At 36.5% G+C, this 19,566-nt stretch overlaps 1 protein-coding gene across 3 annotated transcripts in view; it reads right to left on the bottom strand.

Moving 5' to 3' along the window:
- Nucleotides 1–998: 998 nt before the first annotated feature.
- PRMT3 (protein arginine methyltransferase 3) overlaps nucleotides 999–19,566 on the bottom strand; it is a 107,675-nt gene continuing 89,107 nt past the window's right edge. For all 3 annotated transcript variants that reach the window (XM_040980010.1, XM_040980008.1, XM_040980009.1), the window contains 3 exons: nucleotides 10,511–10,561; nucleotides 10,220–10,307; nucleotides 999–1,928 (listed from right to left, as the gene is read on the bottom strand). In XM_040980010.1, the coding sequence (XP_040835944.1) occupies nucleotides 1,819–1,928; nucleotides 10,220–10,307; nucleotides 10,511–10,561 (249 nt within the window). In that variant the 3' untranslated portion in view covers nucleotides 999–1,818. The remainder of the gene's footprint in view (nucleotides 1,929–10,219; nucleotides 10,308–10,510; nucleotides 10,562–19,566) is intronic.

Genomic DNA, 19,566 nt, shown 5'->3' with positions numbered 1-19,566 from the left:
TTATAATATGCTATAAATCACTTGACTGCCTCTTTTATTTAAGCTGTTATCCTAAATTTTTTTTAAGATTTATTTTTATTGGACAGTTAAACATAGAGGAGGACATACAAAGAGAAATAACTTGTCCATCGATTCACTCCCCAAGTGGCTGCAATGGCTGGAGCTGTGCCATATCAAAGCCTGGAGCCTGGAGACTCCTCTGGGTCTCCCACACGGGTGCAGGGTCCCCCACATGGGTGCAGGGTCCCAAGGCTTTGGGCCGTCCCTGACTGCTTTTCCAGGCCACAAGCAGGGAGGGAGCTAGATGGGAAGCAGGGCTGATGGGATTAGAACCAGTGCCCATATGGGATTCCTGGCACATGCAAAGCGAGGACTTTAACCACTGCGCTATCGCGCCGGGCCCTTTACTGGTACATGCAAGGTGAGGACTCAAACAGCTAGGCTACGGCGTGGGCCCGTTATCTTCATTTTAATTACAACTAACTTGTGTGTATTTCATTACATTCCAGAACTAACCCAATGCTAATTGCTCCATGTCAGCCAGAATAATGAGACCTCTCAAAACTGCTTCTTCTGTTGGTTTTTCTCTTCTTAGGGACTATTGAAAAGCCCAAGGTAATTACTAAAAAGGTTAAGTGCATTTACTCCTCATTCTACCTAGTAATGTTTACTTTAACTTGTAGCATCTGAGATGAGCCCACAGTCACTGATCTAAATACCGGAAATGTATTAAAGAGTGATACGTTAATGCAGAGAAAGGAAAGTGACTAAAGTCACACACAGGGAAAATATGAGCTGGAGTCTGGGCTTGAACTTGGGACTGACTGAGGAGCTTAAGCTGCCTAGGGTATGTTGTTCTGACAACCCAGCTGCTGAACTTAAAAGAGGCATATGGTTCACCTCTCTTTAAAGCCCCTATTTACTTAAAAATAATCCCTTTGTTAAGACTTTTTAGTTGCCTCTGGTTTTACAAAAATGCTGAAACATTTTTTTAATGCTAGTAGTTGAATATACTTTATTGAACGTGCCCTACTATCTCTGACTAAATCAATACTTCCAAGTAACATTTCATATTGGGAGCATATTAACATTTCTGTGTTTTAACCTCTGCACATCAGTGTAGTTTGAAAAAGGCAATGTATTAGTAAACAAATACACATTTAATCCCTTTTAAAACTCTTAGGATACACAAATTACAGTTATATTTCTTGAGCCACACTAGATATATTTACGGCTAAAGAAAATACACAAAGAGGGAAGTAATAACAAAATGAGAACTAAAGGTGTGCCAGGTGGGGTGACCAACTAAGTGGTCATGAAATGTGACTTGGTTGGAAAGGCTGAAGCTCTGGGCACTCTAGTCCCTTTCCTTACGCCTGCTCTTTCTCCACCAGATTCTGACAATCTAGCAAATACAATACAAAAAACTGCTCAGATAGAAAATCTGCAACAAAATAGACACTACTTAATAAAATATCCAAATAATTAGTCAAGTACTGATTAAAATTTATAGTAAGAAATCTAGTAAAAACAACAAAAGCTTTTCTGTGTTCCAAATCTGCCAATCAAAATGTTCAATTTAGCTTTATGGCTGTAAGGGTTAGAGCTGCTTCAATCTAGATGAGCCAGACATATGAGGGCCCAAGAAGCAAGGTGGCTGAACAGCAGCAGCTGGCCTCCAGCAGCCGAGTCCTGGCACACTCCTGTCCCCTCCACAGGAAAGGAGTCCTGGACCCTGCACCCCTGAAGCCTGCTCCCACCCGCTGGCCCATGCTCTCCCCACAGGAGAACTGCAAGCTTGCTGTGTTGTCCGTTTTCTCACTGCAGAGCGTAAGTTTGAGTTGAGTTATTCAATGTGAGAGTCACAATGAGAGAACGTGGATCTTTCTTATTTTTGTGAACTGTGATCTTTCCTTTCAAGGATTCACCTGTAAAAACAAAAAAGTAAAAATGTGTTTAAGAACTCAACACGTATAGTCCAGCAGGAAAGGGAATGCTGTTTCTCAGCAGGTCTCTTTATAATTTGTCGCACTGCTTTAAACAATTTTTAAAATTATTTTTATATTAACAGTCTTCACTTAACATTAGTTTTTACACCAAAGCATGATATCTTTAGGATTGGATGAGGAAAACACAGTGGTTTCACAGGGTATAAACAGGCAGTTTTACTGAACTTTTAAAAGTGAGGCCATACAAGGGAAAAAAAAGATGGTTTTGGTCAAAGAGATCAGTCAAGGCTGATGAGAAGTAGTTATAGCAACAACTGAACACCTGGCATGTGTCTAAAGTATCTCAGGGTTGGCAATGGCTAGAAAGCAAGCAATGGCAGTTACCGTAAGGACTAACTTATCTGAGGGCAGGGCTAAGGTCACTGTTGAAGGCTTCAGGAGTGTACAAGTAGTGGTAGCTAGGGAACAAAACATGCACAGGAATGGCATTTTGAGGAACTAAAAATTACAGTTGAGACACTTTTTCTGTAGGTCCATGACAACAGGGCTGCTGGCTTCTTTTCCCTGTATAAACTAATCACTCACAGGTCACAGGAATTTTTTTTCTTTTTGAAGTTTTATTTATTTGAAAGACATTTTTAGAGGGAGGAGAGACTTTCATCCACTGGCCCACTCCCAAATGGCTGCAGTGGCCAGAGCTGAGCTGGGAGCCTAGAGCTTCTTCCCAGCCTCCCACATGGATGCAGGGGCCCAAGGACCTGGGACATCCTCTGCTGATTTCCCAAGCCATGAGACAGGCCTAGTTCCTGCCACTTGGGGAGTGAACCAGTAGATGGAAAATTTCTTTCTCTGTACCTATGCCATCCAAGTAAATACATAAATGTCTTGTTTAAAAAAAAACCACCCAACTTTATTGTACTCACATTACATTTTTACATAAAAAAAATCCAGCTCTATTTCATGTGATTTAAAAAATACGAGTAAAATTAGGCTATTTCTATTTATATACATAGTGAACTGATGACATATGCAAGTGTTTTTTTCCTAAACCTTAAGATTTAACAGTTATAATGATTTATTCAGTTTTTCTCTGTGGAGAAATGAAATTTCACTGCTCTGGAAAAATTTTCATTGCGTACCATAACAGAAATTGAAATGAAATCAATTTGCTCCTGAGTGAATTGCAGCACCGCTTTGTGGTAAGCCACCAGCCGTCTGCAGATGATAACAACTAGGTGGTACATCTCAGCGACAGTGTCCTCTGCAGCCTGCACCACAATGCACACTTAACAACATCCGTCATTTTATATCTACTTGACACTGATTAATTACCCCGATCTAGTCTGGTAGTGCAGCTATCGCCTTGGCATTTTAGTTAGGACTGAACAATCAAAGAGTCAGCAGTGTGAATTACATATTTATTACTATTACCCAACTTGGTGTTTAATTAACCTAAGTATGTATGTATTTAATCTTTGAAATTAAAAATACTACAGAAGATATTTTACTTGTATTATACTTCAGACATGACAAGAGTACAAAATTTGTTTTTTTCTGATGTTGAATATTGATGTTTACATTTTATGTGAAAATATAACAGAAATGTCCATTTTCTAACATTTTAACTTCAGATATATTTCCAAATAAAGGAATATCCAGAACTCTTAAATAAGAGGTCTTTGGAAGCTGAAATGATGACCTAACAAGCCACTTTATAAGCACCATGAAGCATGTTCATTTTAACCCTCACATTTTACAACCATGGCAACTTTTATATACGTAACACTTTAAGGCAGCTTAGTGAAAGAGCACAATTACAGCAAATGTACTGAACATATCTGCAATAATATTTCATATACATCAACAAGGAAATCCTTTGAAGTTAATGTCAAATTGTAGTTAACATTTGAAATAATATGTCACCTCTAATAATGGCTGGAGTGCATACAGAGCAACCAGATTCTGGTTTTGTTTATTTAGACAAAAGGTATTTTTGCTTTATTTTAAAAGTTTGGTTGTCTGTTTTCTAACATTACCAAATGTTGATGAGGAATTCATCCTAGGAAATCAATTCAAAATTCATATCTCAAAAAACATCTCCTCTGAGAAGACAAAGTGAAACTGCTGTAATTTGCTTTTCTGTCTAAATTACCTTGCTTTAAGAGTATTTTTTCCATTTTTGTAGAGTCAAACCTGCAACCTTTTCCTTATATTTTCTAACTTCAGTTTCATATTTTAGGAGTACATTACTATGCTTACACAATTTTACTGAACTCCTTTCTCAATGATTTAAAGCATCCCACTTGCCAGGAACTGAACCGCTGCAGTGGGTCTTCTGTGTTTCTCCATCATACTTCATTTATCTACGTTTGTTTTCAAGGTGTTACATTTAGTACGTTATAATTCACAAATAATAAGCTTTCACAAAACTTGAGAAGTTTTTAAAAAAAATGCATGCATCATCATGTAAATACTGAATAGTTTCAGTATTCCACACAGCTTCCTTCTCAGTCTCCTGTGTGGCCAATCCCCAATTTCTATTCAAGTACAAGACAGCCACTAAAGTAACACTGTCACTATTCATTAGTGTTACCTTGTTTTTTTGTTTTGTGGAGGAGAGATAAATGATTAGCTTTTAATATGAAAGAGATTATAGATATAAATGTAGAAAGAGAAACTATAGAATTTTTGCAACATGAACTCTGATATTAAAGATTTTTTTACTTGGGGCACAAACCATAAATTTGCTTTCAAAATTGTTAGAAAATGCAAGCCAAAAATTGGGATAGCAATAGTTGTTCCGTAACTTCTTGAAGATCATCCTTTTCCCATATAATTACCTTGGGTCTTGGGTCAAAAATCGATTAGGCATATGTGTATAGGTTCACTTCTGAGCTCTATTTTGTACCACTGTTACGCATATTTGTCCAGTCTTCTTTTCTTCTTTAAAATGGTTTTAACTATTCTAGATCTCGTGTATTTCCACATAAAGCTTAAAACCAGTTTTATCATATATTCCCCAAAGAAGCTTGCTGGATTTTAATGTGAATTGCACTGAAGCTATAGATTGGTTTACAGGAATTGATACCATAATAATGCTATCAATTCATCCACAAACAAGACGCTTTCCTCCCATCTGTTACACTGAGTTGCTTCATAATTTAAATTGAGTGTATATTTCAAAAATGGGGTGCTTTAAGTTACTGCATATACTATTATGTTTTGAAAATATTTTATACCTTGACCTTAAAAGACATTTTCACCCTTATATGTCCTAATAGTTTGTATGTGTGTTGTTTTAGGATTTTATATGTATAAGATTGTGTGATCTGTGAATGAAACTCTTTCATCCCATCTCCCCACATGTGTGGACTCTCTACCCCTCACTCTGAAATGTAACCCCACATACCCCTCTCTTAATGCCCCAAGGGAGACATCTCCTAGAGCACTGATCAGAAATGGTCAGAATGAACATCCTGGACTCGGCGTGTGATAGGAAGAAGGCACTCGGTCTCTGATGACCAGCGACCCTCTCACCTGTGCCTGTGCATAGTCGCCTTTGTTAAGGAAGGACTCTGTCTATGCCTAGCTTGCTAAGCTAAGAGTGCTCATGAATGAATTCTGTCAGATGTCTTTTTCCCCTACATTCCATGAGACCACCATATTTTTGTTCAAAACACTTTTGCATATTAAAAAATTTTAAAAATCTGTATATTAGCTAGATTCATTAGTGAATGTCTTTGCTTGTTTTCTAAGGTAACATTTAAAGCTAACTTTCCTATAAGCACTATTTTAAATATTCACTCTATTATTTAAATCAGAAGGCTGTCTGTCTCTTTGGGGAGGGGGGCTTTGAAATACAGAATATTTAAAACTATGCTGTCTATTTTCTAAATATTTTGGAATTTTCAGGTATTGTTACTTATTTTGATAGTTTTATTCAGCTTTGCATATATCTAATACCTATACATTTATATGCACTAAGATTTGCTAGATGTGCCTTATGACTCAGCATATTATCTACCTTTGTTAAATGGATGTCAACCATGTTGTCAAGGTAGTTAGCGCTGTTGGTCAAGTCTTGAAACTTCCTATCTAATTTTTGTGATTATGTTTATATTCCTTTCTTCCTATCTTCTTTTCAATTAAAATTTTTTCAGTGTTACAAGTATATATCCAATACTAGCTTATTATCTATTTTTTGCTTTAATTTTAAATTTGGTTAGCTGTTGTTCTAGGGTTAACAGTATACATAATTATTGTAATTTGCCTTTTTAAGGAAGTTCTAATACATTTCCATTTTCTTATCTCTGATGTTAGGATTAGTCATATACTTACCTTCATGTTTTAAATTCCACATTATTTTTGCTTTAATTATTTATCAATTCAGAAATTAGAAAACAGGAAAATAGGTCTCTATAGTCATGTATTTACCATTTCTATTACTTTCCATTCCCTCTGTTTAGTTCCAAGTTTTTTCCTAGTGCCATATTTTCGTACTAGGACTTTAACACTTGTACTGCTGGTCTGCTAGATTTTTGTACAGCTATTTTATTCTAAAAACAAATCCTTACGTGGTCTTCACTTTTGATGTGTATACATAGTTTCCAAGCACACTGCATTGTCATCTGATGTATATAATTTCTGATTGGTATTGTGAAGTTACTCTGCTATTGCCTCTCCATAATGTTTTTCCCGGTTTGTCTTTAAAAATTACTGTTATCTCTGCTTATTACCTATTTTTCTGGTGTGCTTCAGTAGGTTCTTCTCCTACCCGAGGTTTGCTAAATTGCTCTGATTTGTGGGCTACAGCTTTAAAGAAAACATGGTCCCAGCATTTCATGAAATACATCTTCTGTCTGTGCACTGTTCCCTGCCCTTGGTTCCCCCAGTCTATCGCAGGGGTTCCTGCACTGCACTTAGGGTAACAGTGCTTGATCTTTTCACACATGTTACTGTGAAAGGATTCTTTAATGATCTGCTTTCTGTGCTTCATTTTTTTTTCCTAAGATGATTCAGTTATTAGAAATCAAGTGACAGATGGAAGTGTTCTCTTCCATTTTCTGGTTCATATCCCAAATGGCCAGAGTGGCTTGGGTCAGGCCAGGAGCCAGTTCTCTACCCTGGTCTTCCATATGGGTGGCAGGGATCCAGGTACGTGGACCATCTTCCAGTAATTTCTCAGGCACATGAGCAGGTAGATGAATGGGAAGAGATGCAGATGGGATTCACTCTGGCACTCTGACACGGGATTCTAGTGTTACAAGCAATGTCTTAGCCCACTATGCTAGCTACTTTCTGCTTCATTTTATTTTTTTAAAAAATATTTATTTACAAGTTGAGAGACGGAGAGACAGTGCTCTTCTATTTGCTGGTGCACTTTCCAGATGGCTGAAATAGCCAGGGCTGGGCCAGGAGATGGGAGCTTGTTCTGAGTTACCGCTGTGGGTGACAGGGGCCCAAATGTTTGGGTCATCTGCTGCTGCTTTTCCTAGGCCATTATTAGGGAGCTGATTGGAAGCTGAGTAGCTGGGACATGAACAGCAACCATATGTGATGCTAGTGGTGCTTTTACAAGTTATGCCACAATGCTGATCCCCATTTTATAGTTCACTAGTCTTTTCTTTTGGTTTTAATGATATAAAATAACATTTCTACCTCAGACACTGCTATTTGTATCTCTAAAGGTGACACTTGCATTTAAAATATCTTCCGAAATTCTCATGATGTGCATATAAATGCAGTTACACTATTTGCTAACACTAACTCATCATTTTAGGTCTGTTTATCAGCTGACAGTTTCTTGCATTCTTTGTATGATTAAGAATTCTATGTCTAGTGTTTAACTTGTTTCTTTTGTTACTGCTACAGTACTTGCAGTTTAATGTCTTCCTAACAAGACTTGTGTATAAACTGGCCAGGAGCATCGCTGCAGCTCTGGTTCTCTTTGACTCCCTACGTCATGTGCTGTGGCTGGCTGAGACCTGACTAGTTTGAGGCCCTGTTCAGTTCACAGCTGAACCAAACTATTTAGTCACACTTGATCCTACACACACATCTTAATATACACCTGTAACTCCAAAGGGCTTCCCATTTCCTGGTTGACATGCTTTCTTCAGGACCCTGCCCTACAGCTTCTAGCTTCTCTTCATTAGCACTACCAAGAGGCATGAAGCAGGTTAAGAAAAGTGTTATATTTACATATGATCCTTTGTTTAAACTCCCACAACTGAGAAACATCTTTATTACTTCAAACCTTTCCTCTTTAGGACTGTGATTTTGGGGGGCACTTCATTGCTTGTGATCTGCTGGCTTTAAACATCAGAATATATATTATATAGTGGAAATAAAAGGGATGTAGCTGGGCCGGAGGGCACCATTAGTCACACACCTTTTTCACAGAATTACGAAGAATCTCCAGCATAAATCAACTTAGTCTCAAGATTACCAGGTTAAGAATTGTAGGACAGAAAAATTAAACAATATTGTTGCAGATAGAAAATGCTGAAGATCATCAAATTCAGTATTATCTTAAATCTGTCAAAATTAAAATGTGTCATCATTTTAAAGAAATTCCTAAATGTTTGTAGTGAAAAAGAACAACATGTTCAAACTTCCAAACCCCAGATAGATTTAAAGACTTCCATTAACTTAGCCTCACTGCAGTTTTGCTGTGCTCGGGTTTTTTTGGGGACAGAGAAAACACCATTAGGGTTTCATTTAAATAGCATTGCAACCTCACAGTGAGAAAAATAAAGTGCAACTTTCCTGTAATGGTGTTTATTTGCATATATTAAAATTAATTTACATATCACCTAGGAATTCAAACCTTTCTTAGAATTTCACAGAATATTTTAAAGTCATAAACAATATAATGACCACTTGCAAAACTACTCAGCTTTGTCAAATATCAATGTGATATCATAGTTTAAGTGGTCAAATACAAATGGCAATGAACCCCTTTGTAGGCCACCTGCTTCCTATTGCTATCCTTCCTCAGAGATCAGGAAGGATTTTTTTTCCTAAGTGCAGCTTCATCTTTTATCACATATCTATATGCATATTTTGTTTTTAAACTTCATATAATTAGCAAAAATATTTAAGCAGCCATTCTGCAAGTTATTACTTTTCTCACTATTGCCTTTGGGAGACATACATACTTATCTGCGCTACAGATTTTATTCTATGTAACCACTAACTTATTTGTCTCTTCTGTTGATGGACATGATAGCTGTTCCCAATTTTTCACTCCTCTAAACTATGTGGCAACACACTGTGTTCACTGAGCTGTAAGGATGGTGCATTTATACTTGCTGCTGTCTGTTAAAGTTGTTTTACCGATTAGGACTATTGTCATAGAGTACGAAAGTTCTGATTATGTTATTGAACTTTTGTTTCCCCGTAAATTGACATTTAGGAAACCGTCATCCTATTATTAGCTATGTTGAGTGTATCTGCATTGCAACTTGGACACTCAGCTTTCCTGTTCCTTCTGGAGGCTTTCAGTGGAGGTAGGGCAAAACAACTTTTATATAATCAATTTTAATTAAGAAAAAGAAAAGTCTGGGCTAGAGTTCAGCTTAGGGGTTAGGATACCTTGAGTCCCGCATCAGAATACCTGGGTTTGATACCTAGCTCTGGCTCCTGACTCATCCTGGCAGGCAGCAAGTGATGGTTAAATAGGGCTCCTAAAGCAATTGCAAAGAGCAATCCTTGCCCTTCTAGCTATTTGGGGATTGAACTGACAAATTCATTCTATTTGCCTCTGAAAATAACAAACTTGATGATAATACCCTAAATTTCAGAGCTAAATAGGTATGTTTGTGTGAATCATGGGAGCCAGTATAAATAGTCACTGAAGTTATAATTAAAGAAAGCAGAATTTGATCAGATCTTGAACACTGTGAAGCCACAATAGATGGAGACAAAATTCTAGACACGCTCATATGTTTTGAAAACATTCACTAATGAATGATATTCTACTGAATTTGTATTTTATTTTTATTGGTGATATCTTCATTGAGTCACTTGGGACATGAAAATAAAGTTTTCTGAGCCACAAAATAATCCCTATTTATTTGAATAGGCAGAAATTAAGCCTAAAATAAAAACTTCCTTTAATTAAATGATGTGCCATCTAAAAATACAAGCAGATGGCAAGTTCTAAGAACATCTTAACATCTGTTCCACTGCTTTAGAAATTGGAGGGCACATAAGAATTAACTGTAAAATGAAGGAATAAAACAGCTTCTTACTTCCACTATTCTTACCTGATTTAACTGGAAATGGCTTCTCAAGTAGAAATACTGTTTGTTTCCAGTGTGTTTGGGTACTCTGGGGGCCCGTAGAGAACATGACCTGCATTGGTAGAGTTCAAAAGTATCTGGTGATGAACAATGATATCTAATAGCATGGCGCATTGATCTATCACACCAAATGCAAGCTCCAGTCTCCGATAATAGCAAAACGCTTAAGATCAAAATACCTTGAGGCAAAACCAAAACAACCCCCACATTATAATGTACTTTGCATAATTGTTATGAATAATTCAAGACTCTTACCCTGTTGTTGCAATTCTTCTCAAAATAGATATCAAAGTAGCCAGCAATTGCCTGTAGGGGAAAAATAAACGTAAATAACACTAATAACATGTTGTACTAATAATTACTCAGTCTTTTAAGACATGGCAAATGAAAAACCATTTTAAAGACCAAATACTCTAATGCTTATGCAGGTTACTATTATTCCAACAGATGTTACAAGTCAAAATGAAGCAGTATAATTTATCTTTTCCTCACAGAAACAAGTCTAATTAAATAATTAATGCATGTTTTAGTAAACACATATTCATGCTAACCTATTTGAAAGGTGGGAGTCCACAGAAAAAGAAAAAGGCCCAGCTAGTCCCCAATGGTCCAGTACTCTGAGCTCAGCCTTCATGGCACCTCCTGCTTAAGCCAAGCACGTAGACAGACAGCTGCAGGAGACCCGAAGTGTGATCAGCACAAGCCCCAGCCAAAGAAATCCAGTCTAGCTTGTACCTCCAAAACCAAATATAAATGACTCTGGCTTCAAGGCAATTTGCTTTGGGCTGGGTTACAGCACAGCAATAAATAACTGAAGCATACTCATTTTATACAAAGCCAACTCACTAAATATCTTGTGATTTAATGTATGAAATTTTAATTAACTGATTTTTTTTTTAAAGTTTACTTTTACCTACTTAAAAGGCGGAGAGAATTCTGACCTACCTTCTACCCTCTTGTTAATTTCCCAAATGCCACAAGAGCTAGTGCTGGAACAGGGCAAAGCCAGAATGGAGCTCCATCTGGGTTTGCTACCCGAGTGGCTGGGGCTCAAGCATCTGAGCCATCATCCACTGCTTTCCAGGATGCATTAGCAGGAAGCTGGTTCCACAAAGTACTCGAACTGGCATTCATATGGGATGTAAGTGTTGCAAGCAGCAGCTTAACCTACAGAGCCACAACACTCACTAGAAGGTTGATAGAAAAACATATGTACACTCAAATGAACCTCATGTTGAAGCAGATAATGCAAGGATAAGTTTAGTACATAAAGTCTTATAGAAATTAAAATGTTCAAATGAATATATGCATCATTATTAAGCAGGCTTATAAAATGTTAAAAACAAGATTATGGAAGAACCACTAAGTTTCATTTATGTGTTCTGCTTTTGTTAAGAATGTGAAGTTTTAATTTTTTTTCAGGGTAAATATAGATTTAATTCAAAAGAAAGTCAATCCTTAAACTTGAAGTTCATCACATTTTAGGTACCTAAAGATAATTAGTATACTATTTATAATTCTTCCAATTAGAATTATAGCTAATTATAGCATTGTTCTCTAAATTACCAAAGAAAATCATGTAGCTACTCAGGTTATAAAGCATTTTTTGTAGCTGGTTTCCTAAAACTCAAGATATCCTCTATAGACTTATTAAATTTATTCAGAGAAATCAGTCTTGGTCACCACTGTATTCTCAGTGCTGACAGCAATGCTTAACCGACAGCACGCAGTAAATACTTGCCGAGCCATTGTGTTCATTACAATGCTTTCAACACAACATTATTTAGTCTACCCAGTCAGATTGCAATTCATTTAGAGCAGGGTTTAAGTGTTAAGTCCTAGGTTTTCACCCCTTATCCAGTGCAGTGTAAAAACAACAGGCTCTTACTCAGTCTTTTGCTGTTTAAATATGAGTACTTTTCAAAAACAGAAAAATGGAGCTAAAAGATATGGTGCATTTTCCATGAGTTTTGTGGAGTGGCACACCTTAATTCTAAGACAGCACGACCTCCTGTGCTTGGGACCCTTCCAGCCCTCACCCTATGGCTGTTCATTTTGATCCCAGTAATTTCCTTTGTAATAAGTTGCTAAAAAATAAGTAAAGTGTTTCCTTGAATATTGTGAGCCATTACAATAATTTTCTGAAACCAAGTCAGGCTTGTGAGAACTTTTGATTTGCAGCCACGTTGGACATTAAGCGTGTGTAATCTAAAGACTTGTGATTGGTGCCTGAAATAGGGGGAACTTTCTGGATTAAGCTTAATTTGTGGAGTCTGTGCTAAGCACAATTGAGCAATTGATGGAAGAAATAAACAGTGGGATAATCAGTTGGTGTCACAAGAGTTGTGACCACAGAACTTATTTCCCCTTAAATATCAAAAAGAGCCCTTGGATTTATTGATTTGAAACAAGTCACATACTGTTAGGTGAAAAGCAGTCTGACAAACAGTATGTGTATCTGGGCATACACTGTATGTTGAGCAAAGTTGACTGTTTATAGAACTAGAAAGATGCTGACCAATATATTGATAATGGACAGATCTCGAGTATTCAGACTCCTGAGGTTTAACTCTATTTAGGATTTCAACAAAGTGAACAATGGCTGTGAAAATGTTTAATAATAATTAAGCTTAACATATAATGTTGCCTGGAGTATTGGCCAATTCAATTAGTACCTTTCTTTCAGTCCCTTTACTGACTCCCCAGAAAACTAGACCACTAACATGTAAGAGGAATTAGATGAATCTGAGGGAAAAAGTGGCAAGTTCACTCCAAAATAGTTTTTTGAAATAACATCACCTAATAAAGATGTTAGAAAAGAAAAAGCAGAAGAGAAAAGATACAAATGGAACAGTCAGAATAATCAACTACCAATCTACATGAAAATATTAAGCTTTCAGAATTATTCTTTAAAGCACACAATTTACATACTGTTTATACTTTATAGCACCAAAAATGAGAGTTGGAGAAAGATCCTAGCAAGCTAACGAAACCTCTGGGAGAATACCATGTCAGCAGTAGAAATTCTTGTTATGCCAGCAGAAAATGTAAGCATACATGAAGAGAAACTTTATCTATCTAACTATGGTTACAAGCATCTTGGCAATCAGCTGGTAAAAGAATTAAAGATTCATTACAGAAAATGATATTGAGAGGATACTATCATACCCGAGTTCAAAAAGGTTAAAAACTACATTTAAAATCTGAAAATAGTTAATTTGGAACTATTTTCTAATTCCCAAACTATATGAATTTAAAAATTTGAAAAGAAAATCACGGATCCACATTCACATCCAGGGAAGAAACTAACCCTACTTTAACCTTCAAGTAAAACAGTGGCAGAAGAGGGTAACTGAACAAGCTTTGAGAGGAAAAACCCAGATATGAAATCAACTGTTAATGAGCACGTGGGAAGGGATCCATGCCAATGATAAATGTGAACTTGCAGCTACTTTATCTCCCCTTTGAAAATGCTGCTTCTAAACTTTCAAGCAGATTGCCTTTCCAATGATGCCTGCTTGTTCCATAAGCATACACTAGAGTTGAAAACACAGACACAGTTCAGGAAGAAATTCAGCTGGGACTGAAAAATTACATGCAGATAATCTACTCAGCATTAACATAACTGACAGGGTAGAAGACATTTTTGTTCTTATTAACCAGACAGTTTCTTGTTTTAAAGTAAATATTTATCCTGAAATATAAGGAAGAAATGCAGTATACCCTAAAGAGTTTGCTTTTTTTTCCTTTCTTTTCTTTCCCCCCTCTCCATGATAATCTTCTCAGACTCTAGTTTTGTTTGCCACAGGTTACCTGTGATCAATCATGGTCTGAATATACTAAGTGGAAAATATTAGAAATAAGTTGTAGTTAGGTTTCATACTATTCTCAGTGACTCTAATTGTTGCTGTTAATCTCTTACTGTGCCTAAGTTACAAATTCAACTTTAACAGAGATGTATGATTGGGAAAAAATCATGGTATACACTAACTAGGGGTCAGTACTACCTGCCACTTTAGCCAGCCACTGGAGAGTTCCAGAAACAGGACCCCTTCATATATGATTCTTAGTAATTAAAATAGAGTTTTTGATGATATGACCAATGAAATGAGGACTAAACCATTTACTTCTGAATATAAATCCATTTTTCCAATTAGTTTCATCACTTAGTTACTATCTTTATCTTTTAAATGCTAATTTCAATAAATTTAAATTCTCTCAGTGCAAGTTATTGAAATGTGTGAATATACCACCACCTCAGGAAACTCAAAATACTAGTCATGGCGTTAACTAGAGCTGTTAACTTGACACATGCTTGAAAAAGATCACATAGGTTAGAAGTCTAACCACAGAATAAATTTACCTTTTATTCCACAAATATAGCTTGTCACAGCCAATGAGGATGGGTGAGGTGAGGAATAAAGCATTACAATTAAGTATCCACCAGGACTGGATTCATTTGTTGAAAAGAAGGTCACAGTTAAATATTTTTTGTAATGATAAAGTTTAGGGAAGTTTTACTAAATTCATTCAGCTGAAATAAGGAAGAATAATAACATAACACAATAAAATACTAGCGACAATGATGATGAAAAAAGTAGTATGAAAGAAAAATATACACACACAGTGAATTTCTGGGATAGTTATTCCTAAAATTTGTTGAGAATCCTCCACATTGAGTTAGAAATAAACAGAAAAATAAATGAGCATGTAGATTTACTCTGTACTTTAAGTATTCTGAAGCATGAGATGAAATTTCAGAATGAGTTGCTAATATACATATATATTTTTTCACAAAGTGGAAGAAAATAACTCTCATTTGTAAACTACATTCAAAGTCACATTTAGCTTCGTTTTATACATGTTCACAGGGAGAACAATGACAATAAAAATGAATTTACTTTCTCACATATTTTGGTGTGATGAGTGTTTCTACAAAGAGGACTCGTGTGTATGTAACAGGATGGCAGCCAACGAAATAAGATCAGACTAGCCTTATGAGGAAGAAGGAAATTAAAAATTATCATTATCGCTATCACCTGCAGGGAGTAATTTATCATTTCTGTTCTTCATTGGTATCATGTTCCAACAGCGTGTGGTTACAGCAGATACAATTAGGCAGCTGGCCACAGAAGTAGGGGGATAATGTGCTTTTGATGGAATTTATCCAAGCATGGAGATAGAGTGCTTGTAATCCATGCAGCAGACTCATTCTAACAAAAATACAGTCCATTTGTGTTGGAGAGTATATTTTTTTCAAAACTGTAATATGGAATTCAAAAGCCAAATGATACCAAATCTGAGGAAGCAAAGTAAATAGATAATGCATAAAGATGGTTTCATTCTAGGGTGTACAAGATCACACATAGAGCAAGCAGACAAAATACAAACCGAAGCCATACAAGCTCCTGCACACAGCTCGAGCTCTGCTAGTGATAGATGGAGTTTGAGCTAGGGTGACATAACCAACAAACACTAAAATTACATATTATAATTTCTTCTCAGTATTAATTGTATGTTATTATGGGTTCTTTCTTCTTCAATTAATTTTCTATTTTATCCCAGGAGAAAATTTGCATCTTTTCTTTCTTTCATGATTCCTCTAGGGAACAATACACATTAAGTGCCATTTAATTCTTGGGGGACACTGACAGATTGAGCGGTGTTTAGAAATAACACCAGCATGGGAAGCAGCAAAACAGACAATAGGTCTTAAAATATGAAAAAATTCACTTGTCATCATTTTAAAATTTATATGATAATTGCAATTCCTTTTAAATTCATTTCCTTGAAAATATAAAACGTTTAATTAAACTGATTTTAAAAGGTAAAAAAAATCAGTATAAAAACAAGCTCTAGTTTTGACATGTGTAAGAATTGATGTAAAACTGATGTTTTATGTCTTAAGTGTTCAACACTTATCTATAGCTATGTTTTATAAACAGTAACTGAGATGCACTCATACTCACTTTTTAAGAATCATTTACTGTATATGCAGTAGAGTGCACATAAGAGTGGGTTTTGTATCTGGATACAGCTGTAAATCCACACTCAGACCAAGAATCCAAGCTCAGCCTTGGACACCTACTCAAACGTAGGCACCTTTGCCTCCCAACAGGTTCCCATTATACTAATGTCTAGGGCGCACATTCTTTTCCCTGTAACTTCTGGTTGCACATCATGTAATCTGTGCCTCGCTAATCTGCCTTATTATTGTATGTAAGAAACACCTATTCTGTTACAATGATGTTGTAGCCCATGTGCTTTCGTAACTCTAAGATTATATGAGTACATTCAGTTCCACAGAGGACACCATTCTAAGACCACCAGTAGATGCTTGAAATTTCAGGCAGTAGGAACCCTATATAGCTACAAATTTTCCTATGTATATTACAGGATAGTTTAAATTATAAATTATATACAGTGAGATCAATGATAAAATAGGATAATTACAGCATATGTCATAGATCGTATCAGTGTGGTCTCTGCTCTTTTCTCTCAAATATTACTGCACTGTACAGTCATTCCCATTGTTGACTGAGGGGATCTGGAATCTTACATTACAAAGTAAAACATTGGTAAGGAAGAATTACTGCATATGAGCATTGCTTATCCACTTTAATGTGTATAGGCATTTGAACCATTTGAGATTTTCGGGAATAGAGTGGTACTTTTTTTGTGAACATACTCAGGGCTTTTGGATACATGTCTAACAGTGGAATCACTGCTAGTATGAATATAGATATCATTTTTATTAGTCTTCATAATCTCCTTTAATTTTTGGTCTTTTATCTCTAAATACGCCCTACCTCCTTTACTAAACATTTCTTGGGACAAAGCAAAGTGCTGGGGAATTTTAATTTTACGTAGGAAAGTTTATATTTCCTACCCAAGTGAGGTGATCAAAAAGACCATCAGAGGTTTTTGATGCTTCTTCTGAACTGGCAAATGCCTACAGAGCAGAAGCAGCACCAAATCCCAGTCTCAACTCATTTCCTTATTTTCTTGAATCTTGGTTTTATAGTGCTTTATTAACATAACCTTCTGATATCTTCAAAAAGATAGTATTTTGGTTTTGGGACAGCTTTTGTAGTTCTCAGCAAGAGTCAGTCTATTTTATGTAGCTCTTCCTTGCTACTTGTGGTTCTGTGGGCTGTGACACTCCTCCCTATTCTCTAGTGCCTCACTTGTTATGTCTAAATTTCAATGTTGCTTTTTCTGGCCAGCCTTCCTGACAATACAACAGACTATAATACACCTACTAAGTGCTGCTGCAATCCCTCTAACAGCACTGACAACATTTATAATACTTTCTGTTCAATGTCTTTTGTTCAATGGTATATCCCAATAGATCTTTTAGGGGCGGGGCAAGTTCACTACTTGTGTGTTCAGCTCCCTACACTCAATGGCTAGGCGTGAGTTCTAGGCATGCTATCTATATGGTAAAAGAAACTGTGCCTACTTACAAAGGCATAAAACATAACCTCAGTGTGCAGGGACTATGGGAAGTAAAGATTGTTAACTAAATAATAAAGTGATAAAAACTCAGCTCTTACTAAACTTTAGGGAATGCAAATTATGAAGCTTCTATCTCGAATTAACTTTGTAGTTTTATTTTAAACTGACAGCAAATCACAGCTACTTCCTAAAGAAATATTTCCTGATGACTATACCAACAATTTTATTATTCCAGAAAAACAGTGTATATGGTTTTAGGATGGCTTTTGAAAAAACATTATCAAAAGTAAAATCTTAAAGATGAGCAAGATTATGTCAAACAAATTACTAGATTATCTAATAATAATTAAGCTAGTAAATAGAATGCCATTTTCAAACTACTTATGTTGGTGTCACCTTAGTGTCTTGGGGTCACAGACGACCTTCTGATCCTTTCCTGTAGACACTGCATTAGCAAGAAGCTTACAGCGTGAGCAGTATGTGTCGCTTGAATGAAAAGTGGTCTTGAGTATGTTTGCTCATGTTTGTTATTTTAAAGATTTATTTTTATTATTATTTTTTTTTATTGGAAAGGCAGATATACAGAGAGGAGAGACAGAGAGGAAGATCTTCCGTCAGATGATTCACTCCCTAAGTGAGCACAACGGTCGATGCTATGCCAATCCACAGCCAGGAGCCTCTTCCAGGTCTCCCATGTGGGTGCAGGGTCCCAAAGCTTTGGGCAGTCCTCAACTGCTTTCCCAGGTCACAGGCAGGGAGCTGGAAGGGAAGTGGGGCTGCCGGGATTAGAACCGGCGCCCATATGGGACCCCGGGCGTGCAAGGCGAGGACCTTAACCACTGTGCCACCACGCTGGGCCCCATGTTCGTTATTTTAAAAGTGTTTTTCACAGCTCCTTTGGCTTTTTCTCTCATACTAATTCCCTCACATCATTAGTTTTGTGATATATCATACAAATGCTTACTGTTTCCTAACAATCCACTTTTTGTTTGCTTTCCCCATTCCCTAAAAACTACCCAGAAAACTAAGGTCAAAGATGGCTTACCACCCCTCCACATCTGAGCCCATCTTAAAGAATGCAGTCTCTTGGGAAGAACTAAAAAAATCTGATGGTATTCATTAGGCTTTCATTTAGAACTTGCCATTGTTTCAAAGAAGCTATCTGTAAGTTCTGACATATATTTGAAATGTGAAGTGTTGTTGCATTTATGGACACTACTGGATGAGGCAATTTCCATTTCTGGCGCTCTAGTATTGAGTCTGGCCCATCTTATATGCATAGGGCTAGATGAGCAGAGAAACAAAATATCTGATTAAACATCATGGTGCAGCATTTGGGGATGGCCAGGACATATGCATTAGATAAAAGCTATTCCTTTAATAAGTAAAATGTCATTGAATTAATGATCTGAAATAATGAACATGGTTTACCTTAGAGACAGTTGTGCATAAACATAACATTTTAAAAGAAGGTGTAATTTGCTAATACATTAGACATTCATGTGTGTTCATAGGTCTCAAAGTGGTCTTTGCCTATTTGTGCCTGTAAAGGAAGGTCGTTGAGGTGGTGCTTCAAGTCCAATCAGTTGGGCTTATTCAAACCTGACAGAGGAAGAAGACACCATCAATAAAATCCTCAGCATTTAACTCCTGCTCCTTTCTCGAAAAGACAATATGAACTGACTCATTTTGGCCAACAAGCATGATCTTTGCTATAAAGCATGCAAGTATGTTTCAAAAACATACTTTTCCAATTCTTCCTCACACTTTCCTGAAGACTAACCTCTTCTATTAGTTAACAGACATACACCAGATGTGTGAAAATAAGAGGAAGTTCAAGATTTTCAGAAAAA

This window comes from Ochotona curzoniae, unplaced genomic scaffold, assembly GCF_017591425.1.
Source record: "Ochotona curzoniae isolate NIBS_2020 unplaced genomic scaffold, NIBS_Ocur_1.0 contig_3432, whole genome shotgun sequence".
NCBI lineage: Eukaryota > Metazoa > Chordata > Mammalia > Lagomorpha > Ochotonidae > Ochotona > Ochotona curzoniae.
Note: the sequence above shows the minus strand (reverse complement) of the source record. Positions and strands in the feature narration are given on the sequence as shown.